We start from the raw sequence: 13064 nt of genomic DNA on the forward strand, positions 1-13064 counted from the left end.
ATCTATGGGTTTAGGTACAAGGTCCCAGCCTTGGTTTCTCTCAAATTGGGCTAATTCTTCCTGCATTGCTATAATCCAGTCTGGATCAGGCAGGGCTTCTTCTATAGTTTTAGGTTCAATTTTAGAAATTAGAGCGATCTGACTAAGGTTTCTACAGGATGATCTTGTTCTGACTCCAAGGTTTGGGTCACCCAAAATTTAGTCAGGTGGGTGAGAAGTGCTTATTCTAGTTGGTCTTATCTGTGAGTCAGAACCTTGTTCTTCAGACTCATTAAGATTAGGTTGGATTTCATCATCGTCTACTGCTCTTGGATTAGTGTCAATATTTTCATTAGTTAAATTATTTTCTTCATCAAATATCACATTAGTTGTTTCTTCAACTTTCAAGGTATTTTGATTATATACTCTAAAGGCTCTACTGGTAGAGGAGTATCCTAAGAATATTCCTTGGTTAGATTTGGGTGTAAATTTTCCTAAGTAATCTTTAGTATTTAAAATGTGAACTTTACAACCAAATACTTTTAAATAGTTTAAGTTAGGAATTTTATGATAATATAGTTCATAAGGAGTTTTCTTGTGATATTTATTGATTAAAATTCTGTTTTGAATATGATTTGCAGTATTTATGGCTTCAGCCCAAAATTGGTGATTTAAATTATATTCATTTAACATAGTTCTGGCGGCTTCTTGTAGTGTTCTATTTTTACGTTCCACTAGGCCATTTTGTTGAGGGGTTCTAGGACATGAAAATTCATGTAGATATCCATTTATTTTACAAAATTGAGTAAATCTATGATTTTCAAATTCTCCCCCGTGATCACTTCTTATTCTTTTAATTTTAGTATCTTTTTCATTTTCTATTAATTTGCAAAAATTACTAAATATTTCATAGGTTTCATCTTTTGTTTTTAGGAATCTTACCCATGTAAACCTAGAATAGTCATCAATTATTACTAAGCAATACTGGTTCTTGCTTAATGACTTGGCTCCATGTGAATCAAATAGGTCAAGGTGAAGGAGCTCAAGTAATGAGTTGGTTCTTTCTAGATTTGTTGGTTTGTGTGTTGACTTAGTTTGTTTTCCTTGTTGACAAGCATTACAGATTGAGGTTTCAATGAATTTTAGTTTGGGCAGACCTCTAACTAGACCGTTATGACTCATTCTTGAAATGAGTCTAGTGTGAGTGTGACCCAGTCTTCTGTGCCACAAGTCAGTCTCCTCTTCTTGTGTTATTAAACACTTTATTGAGGATGTGGGTAGATTAATTGAGTACATATTATTTTTCCTAAGTCCCTTAAGTGTAATTTCAGGATTTTCAATATTTTTGACTAGACACCTAGTTTTGTCAAAAGTGACTAAGTATCCGCTATCACATAATTGGCTTATACTTAGTAAGTTGAAATTGAAATTATCAACTAACAGAACTTTTCTAATAATAAACTCAGAGCTGAGTTCGATATTACCTCTTCTGATTACTTTAAGTTGACCATTGTTGCCGAATGCAACTGATCCTAAATTTTTTAATTTGAGCTTTGAAAACTTCAATTTATCTCCAGTCATATGTCTGGAGCATCCACTATCCAACATCCATTGATCCAACTCCTACACATGAAGTAGTTGAATTGGTTTCTTTTTAATGGATTAAAGATAGCGTGATTGAAGTAGACACTATGTTTTCTATTCCATTGTATTCAAGATAATTAAAATAAACTAAAAATTACTTTGCATTTTAAGTTTTAAATAATTTTGAAATTAATTTTAAAAAGATTTTTTAAATAATTTTGAAATAAATTTTGAGTTAATTACTTTGATGATAATTTAAGATAATTAACTTGATTAATTTAAATTCAATTCAATTTTACTTTTAATTTCTTAGTCATCTCACCCGATCTAAATTGTCAATCAGGGAATCCTATAATTGATGTGAGATGATTTTTTGTTGAATTTAAAGGTCTGGTTTAACTTTATGTTAGATTCAGGTTTAGCTTTGGGTTCAACAAGTAAGCATTCTTTGGATAAACTTCTGGACTATGGTGAGTCACAAGGTACTCATTAAAGTAACCATGCCTTCGAGGTTTCCCAAATAGTCCTACCCATTAAACTTAATACTAATCCTTGGTCTAACTAGTTAGGATACATTTAAGAGTAGCTTCAGTCAGTTCCACTTGGCCAAATGCACCAGGTCGAAGCCATATCTTCCTAGACATGCGATGCCCAAGCTTCCCTAACGTACTATCATCCAAAAAACTTCACCAGTACTGTGGGTCAAGTTAAACCTAGTCCGTTTTAATCTAACCTTAATTACTCTGCCGAGTAATCTACTCTTGTTTTACCCATTTCGGGTAGATTAGGTTCAGTTACCCTATCGGGTAGTTCAGTTGGAGGTGCCACTAGTTTGGATCCTCCATCTAATTTTCAATTTTTTAATTTAATTTCGAATTTAAATTTAATTTTTGAATTTATAGTTTAATTTCGAATTTGAATTGAATTTTTGAATTTATAGTTTAATTTCGAATTTTAAATTTAGATTTTGTAATTTAATTTTGAATTTTTAATTTAGATTTTGTAATTTAATTTTGAATTTTTTAATTTCGAATTTTAAATTTAGATTTTGAATTTTAAATTTAATTTATTTTTAGTATTGTTTTTCTTTTTGCTCCCCCTGGATCACGGCCTCGATGTGGTCTATCGAGGTAGTATATTTGATCCTTCGGGACCCAGTATTGACCAAATCCAACTTGATTGATCAATTTGGACTTGGGGACCCATGCTTGGACTGATTTACTATTTTATTTGTTTATTAAAGATAAATAGGATTTATATTTCTTTTTACTTTTGTATCCTAGCCCAGTTCTATTGTAGACAGCTCTTTGTGTCCCAAGAATTAGATCCAAATTCTTGGAACCCAGAGAGAACTTTTCTAGAGTAATTTTTAACTTGTTTAACTAATTTTTCAGATTTGAATTTTCTTTCTCAAGTCGTTGTACTTGAGTTGAATCTTCAGTTAAAGATTTTGAGTTAGTTACTCCTTTAAGAGTGGTTATTTCTCTTAAAAGTGACTTAATTTTCAAATTTGACTTAGCTAATTTGCGAAGTAAATAATTGACTAAATTATTGAGTCTAGGAATACTTACAGCGGAGTCTGGTCCTTCGGAAACGGATGCGGATCCGTGGCTTTGCTCAGAGTCGGCTTTTGACTCGCTCTCGGATTCGCTGATCTGGTCCCGGGCCATCAATGCGAGTAAACTTGTTTGGTTGAGTTCGTCGTCTTCGTCCTCCGAAGAAGATTCGTCCCAGGTTGCCTTTAGGGTCTTCTTTCTTCTTTGCTTCTTGGCTTCCTTTTGATTGGGGCAGTTGGCCTTGATATGGCCCTTCTGGTTGCACCCGTAACATGTGACTTCAAATTTTGTCTTTGATTGGGCCTCCTTGGATTGAACTTCGGATCTTTCTTGTTGAAGTCCTTCTTCTTCTTGTAGAGTTTCTTTACAAGATTCACAAATTCGCTGGCCAGTTCATCTTCTGAATCGGATTCATCTTCTGATTCCGATTCAACTTTTCGCCGTCCTCTTGATTCCCGTGTTCGACTCGTTCCTGCAACCAAAGCAATCCCTTTCTCGGATGGCCGTGCATTAGTCTGCTCATGGAGTTCGAATTCACTAAACAATTCATCTAATTTTAATGAAGACAAATCCTTAGAGACTTTATAGGCATCTACCATTGATGCCCATAGTGTACTCCTAGGGAATGAGTTAAGGGCATACCTTATTATATCTCTGTTTTCTACCTTCTGCCCGATTCCATGTAGAGAATTCAGGATATCTTGAATTCGGGCGTGCAAAGAGCTTGCCGTCTCGCCTTCCTGCATTTTCAAATTGTATAGTTTATTTAATAACAAATCACGCTTACTTACCTTGGTTTCCGAGGTGCCCTCGTGTAGTTCGATCAGTTTCTCCCATAGTTCCTTTGCGGAGGAGAATGGACCGACTCTGTTGAGCTCTTCTTTGGTCAGACCGCATTGGATGGTGCAGGTGGCTTTGGCATCGGCTTCCACCTTCTTGATAAATGCGGGCTCCCAGTTTTCACAGGATGTAGGCTTACCATCGGTACCAGTTGGTAGTTGTAGTCCTGTTCTGATGATCATCCAGGTGTCGAACTAGATCTTTAGATATATTTCCATTTGCCCCTTCCAATATCCGAAGTCTTCTCCGGAAAATAGTGGGGGGCGAACGGTGCTATATCCTTCTTGTTGGGCCATTTAGATCTAAAAGAACAAAAAACAACAAGATCTATTCCAAGACTGAGTCTTGGATTAGTAGTGTGGGAAGAGAATAGTAATAATTACGAGCTCGAGTGGTGTTGCACCAACTTCGGGCAAAAAATCGATTCGTAAAAAGAAATTATAATATAGCAATGAGGCTAAATTCTAATTGACTCCGAACAAAACCACGAAAAGAAAATTGTCTTGAATAGTGGTTGCACTGATTCAAGACGACCCCGCTCTGATACCAATTGTTGGATCGAGACGTGCTAGAGGGGGGGTGAATAGCGCTCGTGGCTATTTTGATCGTATCGGAATCGTAAAACTATCAAAGTAAATATACGCAGCGGAAATAACGAATGCAATCACAGAGGGACACAAGAAGTTTTACTTCGTTCGGAGCCTAAGGCGACTCCTACTCGAAGGCCCGCGATCCTTGATCACTTTCCGTGGGCAACAACTATAAGCTCGTAAAATGTACAATAAGATATTACAATTGAAAAAACTAAAACAAATTACCAACAACAATAAAGTAGCAGAATCTGAAGCTCCGGGTTGTCGGGGACTTGTAACAGCACTTCTGGGTGTTTCTAGAGCAGCTTGTAGCGTAAGGATTGCTTGGAATTCGTTATGAGTGCTGCTGGTCGAGACCCCTTATAAAGGGTGTTCAAGGCGCCTTCTCTTCAAGGCGCCTTAAACAGGCCGAGTCACCCGCGGAGATCAGCACAGACTTGGTCGAACTTCATCCAGTTCAAGGCGCCTTCAGCCTACCCAAGGCGCCTTCAACCTTCGACCCAAGGCGCCTTGAACTTCATCTAAGGCGCCTCCAACCTTCTGCGCTGGCTTTTCTTGGTTCGCACCCGAGGCGCCTCCAAGCTCCATGGAGGCGCCTCGGACACTGTTCATCCGAGTTGTAACTTGCTCCTTTGTTCATGCAAAATGTGTTAGTCCCAAACACATACCCTGCAAAACAAAGTTAGCACAGAAACATAATGAATGATAATATGAAAGTTTTGACAGCATTCGAACTGTCCGGGTCTGACTTTAGGTTTCCCCCCGGAAACCCTAGGTCGACCCGACGCCTACTGTTCCCTCTACGGGGAACACGTCCTCACCTACTCCACTCAGGAGATTTACCTGTTGCCAGTGCGATCCTCCAGATCGACTGGACTTTTGCTCAGCACTCGACGCTTCCGGACTTTCTGCTGGACATCCGCTTCCCGGCTAGTCCAGTCTTTCACCTGGTTTGCGACACCAGGACTTTCCACCTAGGGTTACCACCCCCTAAGACTTTTGCCTGAAGCCATCAACCTGCCACGACTTTCCGCATAGGGTTACCACCCCCTATGACCTAGGGTTACCACCCCCTAGGGTTTTTCCCTTTGCCTAACCGCAGCTAGGACTTTTCTCCACCTAGGGTTACCACCCCCTAGGACCTAGGGTTACCACCCTCTAGGGTTTTTCACCTGCCTAACCGCAGTTAGGACTTTTCCTGAAATACTCATTCAACATGTTAGATCACAACACACCTTAACTTTGAGTCCTTTGCCATTATCAAAACTCAGGTTCGATCGTTAAATGCTTCCCGCACCAACAGATTGTTGGTGCAATCAACCTAAGTTTGATCGGTACGATCATGATTTTGATGTGTGTGTCAAAGAGTTTAAGTTAGACTTTCATATATATTTGATATGTGTTTCAGTCGTGCAGGACTTGGTGAAACACATGAGGAATTTGGCGCGGCCAAGTTTGAGAAGCTCATCCAAAGGCTCAGATCCTTGAGTCGGAGAAGGATAGTGTGGAAGATATTCGAGGGACCGCCGGACAAGGAATAACAGAGTGAAGCCGAAGGAAGCGGACTTCAAGGCAACATGAATGATGGCACGGAGAGGAGTCGCGGGCTCGGGTACATCTGAAGGACGAAGGTCGAGGAGGGCTTTAAGGGCGACTCCGGAAAGGATGAGTGTGAGTGTGTAAACGGGATCAATTGACTGATGAAAGTTCCAGTCGACTGGGAGCGAACATAAGCATTCTGTTCGCTAAGCCAGCAGTGACCAGTCGATTGGTACTTTTACCAATCGACTGATAAGTTACTGTTGGCAAACCGTTGGTACTGCGAAGTAGTCGTTGGCTACCTCCAACGGTAGCACCAGTCGATTGATGAAAGTGTCAGTCGACTGGTGCCGAGATAAGTTGATATAATGATCAACTCTCTCCTCTTATTTATAGGAAGGTTTGGGGCATGAAGGAGGTTATTGATGCTTATTGAATAACTCTTAAGTCTTTGCCCAAAGCTACCAAGCCTTTCTCTTCCTCCTAAACCTAAGTTCCATCTTATAAAAGGAAGAGAGCTTTGTGAGAGGTTGTTCTCCACCGAGAATGAGTAAGATCTAGCCGGAGATTGTCGGAGACTGATCCACTGAAGGATCAAGGGTTCATCCACCTCAAGGACACGCCGTGGAGTAGGAGCAAGTAATCTCCGAACCATGTAAAGGATTTGTGTTAGCGTTTATATTCTTGTTTGTTTTAATTGTTTTAGTATATTCCGCTACGCAAACTAACCTTGTAAAGAAGAAATCGAATTGGGGGTGACCTAGTTATCCAACCCCCTTCTAGCTGGCCACCAATCTCCTACATGTACAACATATCATGAGTGATGATAGGTAACATCCAACGTAGACGATATGATGCGGTCAAAATTTTTTTTTATTTACTTCTCTAATCTACAGGTAACTATCTTTTCTCGCTTGTATACAACTTGATGCTGGTTTTTATAAACCAGCTTCAATGTGTAGCTATTTTTTAAATATCAACTCCAACGTACTAATTTTTAAAGACCAACACTAGTACGTTAGAATTAGTTTGTACAAACCAACACTAACTATGATAATTATACAAACCAACATCAACATTAGAGCTGGTTACAAACCACATTAGTGCTAGTTTATACAAACTAACTCCAACATACTGGTGTTGATCTTTAAAGACCATATATATATATATATATATCATCATTTTATATATAGATGCCATCATTTTCCCCTTATAATAATTAAGACTATTAAAACAAGAAAATATCATTAATTTTATGAAATCAAAAACAAGTTAAATGTACAAACAAAAAAGAAAAATATATGTTCAGATACAAGTAAAATACAACTCAGTTTTTGAAAAATCAAAACTTTATGTGGGCCTTGCGATAAATATGCAAAACGTTATATGGCTATTTGGTTTTAGTTAAACTCGAACTTGGAAGTACCCGTTCTAAGAGCAGCCGTAGGCCCGTAGTTTTCATTTGATTTGTCCAATACGAGGCAAGAAAGAGGCCGAAGTCAAACTACGAGGCAAACAATGGGCCGGCGAGGGAAGAGGCGGGTGAATCGTAGAGCCCAACCGGCGCCGCTCCATCCGCTACTGTCGGCGTCCATGGCAACCAAGAAGAGAAAGGTCGACCAAGATGACGAGATCCTCCTGCCTCCCGATGCCAACTCCCAGGCCCACCACCATCCCGTCGTGTACACACCCGCTCCTCCCTCCGACGACGAACACGGCGGCGAGGAGGAAGATGACGTCTCCAAGCTCCTGGAGCTGCTCTCTAGAGAACATCTCGTCTCCCTGCTTGTCACCGCTGCCGCCTCCGACCCCACCACCCTCTCCGAGATCCGCCGCGTCGCGGACCTCGATCCCGCCCACCGCAAGATCTTCGTCCACGGCCTCGGATGGGAGACCACTAAGGAAGGTCTCCGCGCCGCTTTCTCTGGCTATGGAGACATTGATGACTGCCGCGTTATCTTTGATAAGGCCAACGGCCGAGGCAAGGGGTATGGCTTCGTCCTCTTCCGTCACTGCAGCTCTGCCTGTCGTGCCCTCCGCCGCAGCCAAAAACTGATAGACGACCGCATGATCTCCTGTCAGCTAGCCACCGCCGGACTCTCTGCTCATCCCGCCCACCACAACAACCCTGGCCCCAGCGCTGGTCATCAGGACAACCTATCTAGGAAGATCTACGTGGGGAACGTTCATCCAGGTATTAACGGTGCGCACCTCCTCAGCTTCTTTTCCCAGTACGGCGAGATTGAGGAGGGTCCGATCGGTTTCGATCGACGCACTGGAAAGCCGAAAGGTTTTGCTCTCTTTGTCTACAAGACAGCGGAGGGTGCCATGAGGGCTCTCGAAGAGCCAAGAAAATATTTTGAGGGCCACCTACTACATTGCGAACGGGCCTTCGATAACAAGAATAAGGCGGCATCCAACCAGAATGCCGCGGCTTCACCAAATATGGCTCCAAGCACAGGAGTTCTGAATGTATCTGGTTATGCAAGCACCCCAACAGATATGGCGTTACAACAAGCTGCGATCATGGGGCAAGGCCTTCTTAGCATGTGTGGCGCACAAGCCCTTGGCCAGGGGATTCAGTCAAATCCTTCGATACTTGCGCTACTTGCAGCAGCTGGGCAAAATCCGGCTGCTTTTGGGGTCACACCTGCCATGCTAGCTACCATGAACCCTGCTTTTGTAGCTGCATTTGGTGCATCTGGTAACCAGCTATCTGTACCTTCTGCAGTTGTTCCTCAGGTGAAACAGGTTCTAAACTATGGGATGGGAAGTACTCCATATCAAGGACCTCCAGGATTTCAACTATCTACAGGATTTCAAGGGGCTACTGGTTTCCAAAGTTCACCAAGTCTCCAAGGCCCATCAGATTTTCAGGGGATTCAAGAAGTTGCTCAACGAGGTGGAAGTAGCAGTTCTTACCTGGGAGTTCCAATGTCAAGAACAATGACTGGACCTATGGCCTGATATGGTCAAATTTAGGTATATAAACATAACACATGCAATGGACTTATAATGATTATATTCTTGGTCTAAGACTGATTTTTACCGTTTCCTTAATTTTTATCTCTTTTTTTTTTTGTCTAATTGTTGTTTTCTGTCTTCTAATTTAGTAGTGTGATTGCGGTTATTCATGTTCTTTAAAGAACATATGGGTTTTCCTTGTCTGTTGGTGCTGAATACCAAGAAAGTCTTCCAATGCATCAATTATTTGAATTGTGGAACTTCTTTTGGTTTATCGTTGTTATAATGTATGGATTTTGGATTGCTTTTGTTATCTCTCCTTTGTTTGCACAATGGTCCGGCTTTTGTAATCTTGATGGCATTTGGAATTGATTTTGAATAGAACTTACAAATTTCGCTAAGATGTAATGGCTATAGATATGTTATCTTTGCTGATTTTTTTTTAATCGTACTTTGAAATTTATTGTCTTGGGCATCATGTTTTCGGAGCTTAATTGATGGCTTATAGATAGAACTCCTTTTGAACCATACTAAAAATTTTCTTGATTTTATCTGTGCGGTTAACTTGATTTGATTGATCTTTCCTTTTAATCTTCTAGATTATAAATTTCTTTAGATGGGTATTTGGAACTTTTTTCTGATTTACAATCAAACTTACAACACTACGCGTTCCTTGCTGGTATTTAAATTTCCAAAAATCACTTGATAAAAAATGCAACATATCCACATTGGATTTTTGACCACGTTCATTGACAGGTTGCTGCTGAGGGTATGGTTGGTGCACAACATCCTTTCCCAACATTATGCAAGGTAGATCTCTTGGATAATTGGTTCTATTGTCATATTTTTTTAATTCTCTTCAGCTTGATGCATCTCCATATTGTTTGTTGCAGTTGGCTATTACTCTTATTTTATGTCTTTTAACATTTGAGTCAACTTTCATAATAGAATGACAATTAAGTTGTCTGCTGTTAACTTATGTTATTAATTTCGTTAGCGTTCCTTAGTAGCTAAACAGGATTTTTTTATTCGTTGATGATAGAGTTACATTATTTGTTAAATGTTTTATTATTGCTGCATATTTGCATAAAAGAGAAGTGCGAAATGAAATGACAGGTTTTATTCTTTTAAATATAATTGAAATGCCATGGAATGATAAGAAAAACCCAGATACCCTGATTATTAGTTCTATTTTAGGCCTAGATGGTGCAAAAGGTGCATGGCTCCTGTCAAGTTAGTTTCAGTGTTTTGCTAGTTGTAATCTTCTCAAATAGTTGAAAGCTTACTAGTTGATGTATGCAAATTTTGTTATCATGTGCAATGCTAGATCAGAATGAGGTTAGATTAAACTTTTTTTTCTGTTTCTGTTTTCTCACTTTTAATTTGTTTCGTAGGTTGTATTGATTAATGCGCCTAGGTGGTTCCCTACAACATTTTTGTACTTAAGCTTTTGGTTATCTTTCACCTTTGAATTTGTGTAGACTCGAAGACAATATGTCTATTATATTATACACTTTCTTCTTCTTTTTTTTCCTTTTCTTTCTTCTTGCATGCGAAGGGGAGCCTTGGCGCAATGGTAAAATTGTTGCTATATGACCAAAAGGTCATGGGTTCGAATCCTATAAACAGCCTCTTGCAAAAAACAGGGTAAGGCTGCGTATAATAGATCAGCTTCGTGCACCGGACTGCCTTTTTTTTTTTTCTTCTTGCATGCGTACTGCTTGTTCCTACCACCTGCCTTTTGTCCCATTCTTGTGAAATTTTTTGACCCCACTCTACTCGCTCTTCCGATTTTCTATTGTGAAGACCCCAATTGTGACTTTGCCTGCTTTTGGTTCCTCACTGAAGCCATGATTGCCCCACAGCCTTTTCCCCCTTTCTAGCAAAGGCACAAACAGACATGCCCTCCTTTCCTTCACTTCTGTGAAACCAAGACACTAGTAGCACAATCCTGAATCTCCCTTGCAAGGACTTCTCGCAATAGTCTGGAACGTGACCATGCCTGTTTTGAACCTCATGACTTTGTCTTTGCTTGGTCATCAGTGACTTCTCTCTCTATGTGATGCTTCTTCCTATAACTTTGTCCATCTCGGCGTCAAGCTCTATAAGCTCATGCTCAATGATGCAACCTTAAAACCTAGTAGCCCTTGTTCTGAGCTTCTACTGACAAAATGCTCATCTCTCCATTGACCCTTTGAGTTGAGACTTTCTCCATCTATGTCCAGCGAGTGGCTAGGAACTTGGCCGTCATTATTACAAACACCAACAGATGCATTAATTGAAGACCTCCTTGTGAATGCCTTCATCGTGAAACTTATCCTCCCCTTGGGTTGTCTTTCACGTTCCTGCTAGTTGTGTCAGTGAACTTAGGTTGCAATGCTCATCTCCCTCAGTTGTCATCCTAACATTTTTAAAAAGATCTCAACGTTTGTAGGTTTTCTTTCTCGGTGTTTGCCATTGCAATCACCGGAAGCTAATGCCGTTAGCATTTCCATATCATATCATGTTATGCATTGTGTGCCTGCGGACAACAGAGTTGTGAACTGACAGGCTTTTTATTACAATCATCCACTACAAATCCCTATGTATGTCATCCGTATATTGAGTAATTTTAGCAGATGTTAAATCTATGAATTTTTTCTGCTTGTTTGATATAAAAGTTATGTCAAACCTTCTAATATTTAATCCCGCTTGCATTTGTAGAGAGCTTGGACCTTGAAGCGAGCTTCCACTTAAATCAATCTGGTCGACTCAAAAGTAACAAATCAGAAGAAATTACGGTTGACCAAGGTGATTGTCAGTCAATCCACTAAAGAGCTAATTCGGATCCACCAAAGCGCTTAGAATGTGGAATATCATTGGCTTGGCATGGACATTAAGACCTATCAAAGACACCAATAGTATATGGAAAGGGAACTTTAGAATATCATTTACAATAAGCTAGCAAAGTTCTAGGTGATTTCTTTCTGACAGTTCCTCTGCCACTAAGATCAATCTTTCAAGAACACATCATTTTGGTGTGAATATCCATTCTTCACAATTCATTATTGATTTAACGTCAACCCCACAGTAATTCTGTGTGACTCACTGATCAAATCCAACTGACCAACAAACTTTTCGATGCAAGATTCAAGCTGCATTTATAGTTCTAACAAACGAGATGCCATGGAGCCAAGGCAGGGAAGAAATGAGATTACTCTATCATTTACCTGATTCACTAGTAAGAGGAATGCCTAGTAACTAAAGAGGGGCTGGACTTAGAGCTTCTCTTTTACAAATGAATAAAAATGTTTTAACTCTTAGATGTCTCATCTGGTTTGGTGCTAATAAATAGACAAGATATAGGAAGTGGAAACATATAGCTTCGTCTTGCGAAGAGAAACAGAAGAGTACTAAAGGTAAATTTGGGAGTAATAAAATCTCTTAGAGGGAATAAACTTGCAGAGCGCAAAGAGTTTGAGTAACCACGGGGGAGTGAACAGAGAGTTTCAATTATTGAAACTGAGTAAATTGGCCCCAAGTTAGAAGAACTTGTGTCGTCAAGTACTGGGGCCCCCAAGTTTCTGATTATTATAAATGCAACCCAAACAGTTTTGTAAAGTAGGAAGTCACATGCATTTACAAAATTTGACTGTTTTGTCTTGTTTTATTTCATAGTACTTGTTAAGTTTAATTTGGCTTATGAACCCGAAGATAATCATCTTAGGTCCAATATAAATACCAAGATCAGACAATATTTCAGCATCGTTTGGTGAATTATGAATAAATTATGGTATTTAAAGAACACAAGGATCTAATACATTCGGATACGGCATATTTCTTATAGGAAATATCTACAGTCTTGTCTATTAGCTCTTCTATAACACGAAAATTAAACAATTTGTCTGCAAATTCAAGACAATTTAGAAGCTAAGCTTGTATTAGAAATCATATCACTATTGATTGACATATTTACAATTAGTTTAACTGATTTCTCGTCGGCGTGGTTCTTAGTCTAGGGGAAAAAAAA

General features: G+C 39.7%; 1 protein-coding gene across 1 annotated transcript; it reads left to right on the forward strand.

Annotated features, from left to right (window-relative positions):
• Positions 1-7544: 7544 nt before the first annotated feature.
• LOC121969632 (UBP1-associated protein 2B-like) lies at positions 7545-12043 on the forward strand. Its single transcript, XM_042519828.1, has 3 exons — positions 7545-9073; positions 9812-9865; positions 11759-12043. Exon 1 carries the CDS (start codon positions 7610-7612, stop codon positions 9056-9058), a length of 1449 nt encoding a protein of 482 aa, XP_042375762.1. The 5' UTR covers positions 7545-7609; the 3' UTR covers positions 9059-9073; positions 9812-9865; positions 11759-12043.
• Positions 12044-13064: the final 1021 nt, after the last annotated feature.

The sequence above is a fragment of the Zingiber officinale genome, chromosome 4A (genome assembly GCF_018446385.1).
Source record: "Zingiber officinale cultivar Zhangliang chromosome 4A, Zo_v1.1, whole genome shotgun sequence".
NCBI classification, from domain to species: Eukaryota; Viridiplantae; Streptophyta; class Magnoliopsida; order Zingiberales; family Zingiberaceae; genus Zingiber; species Zingiber officinale.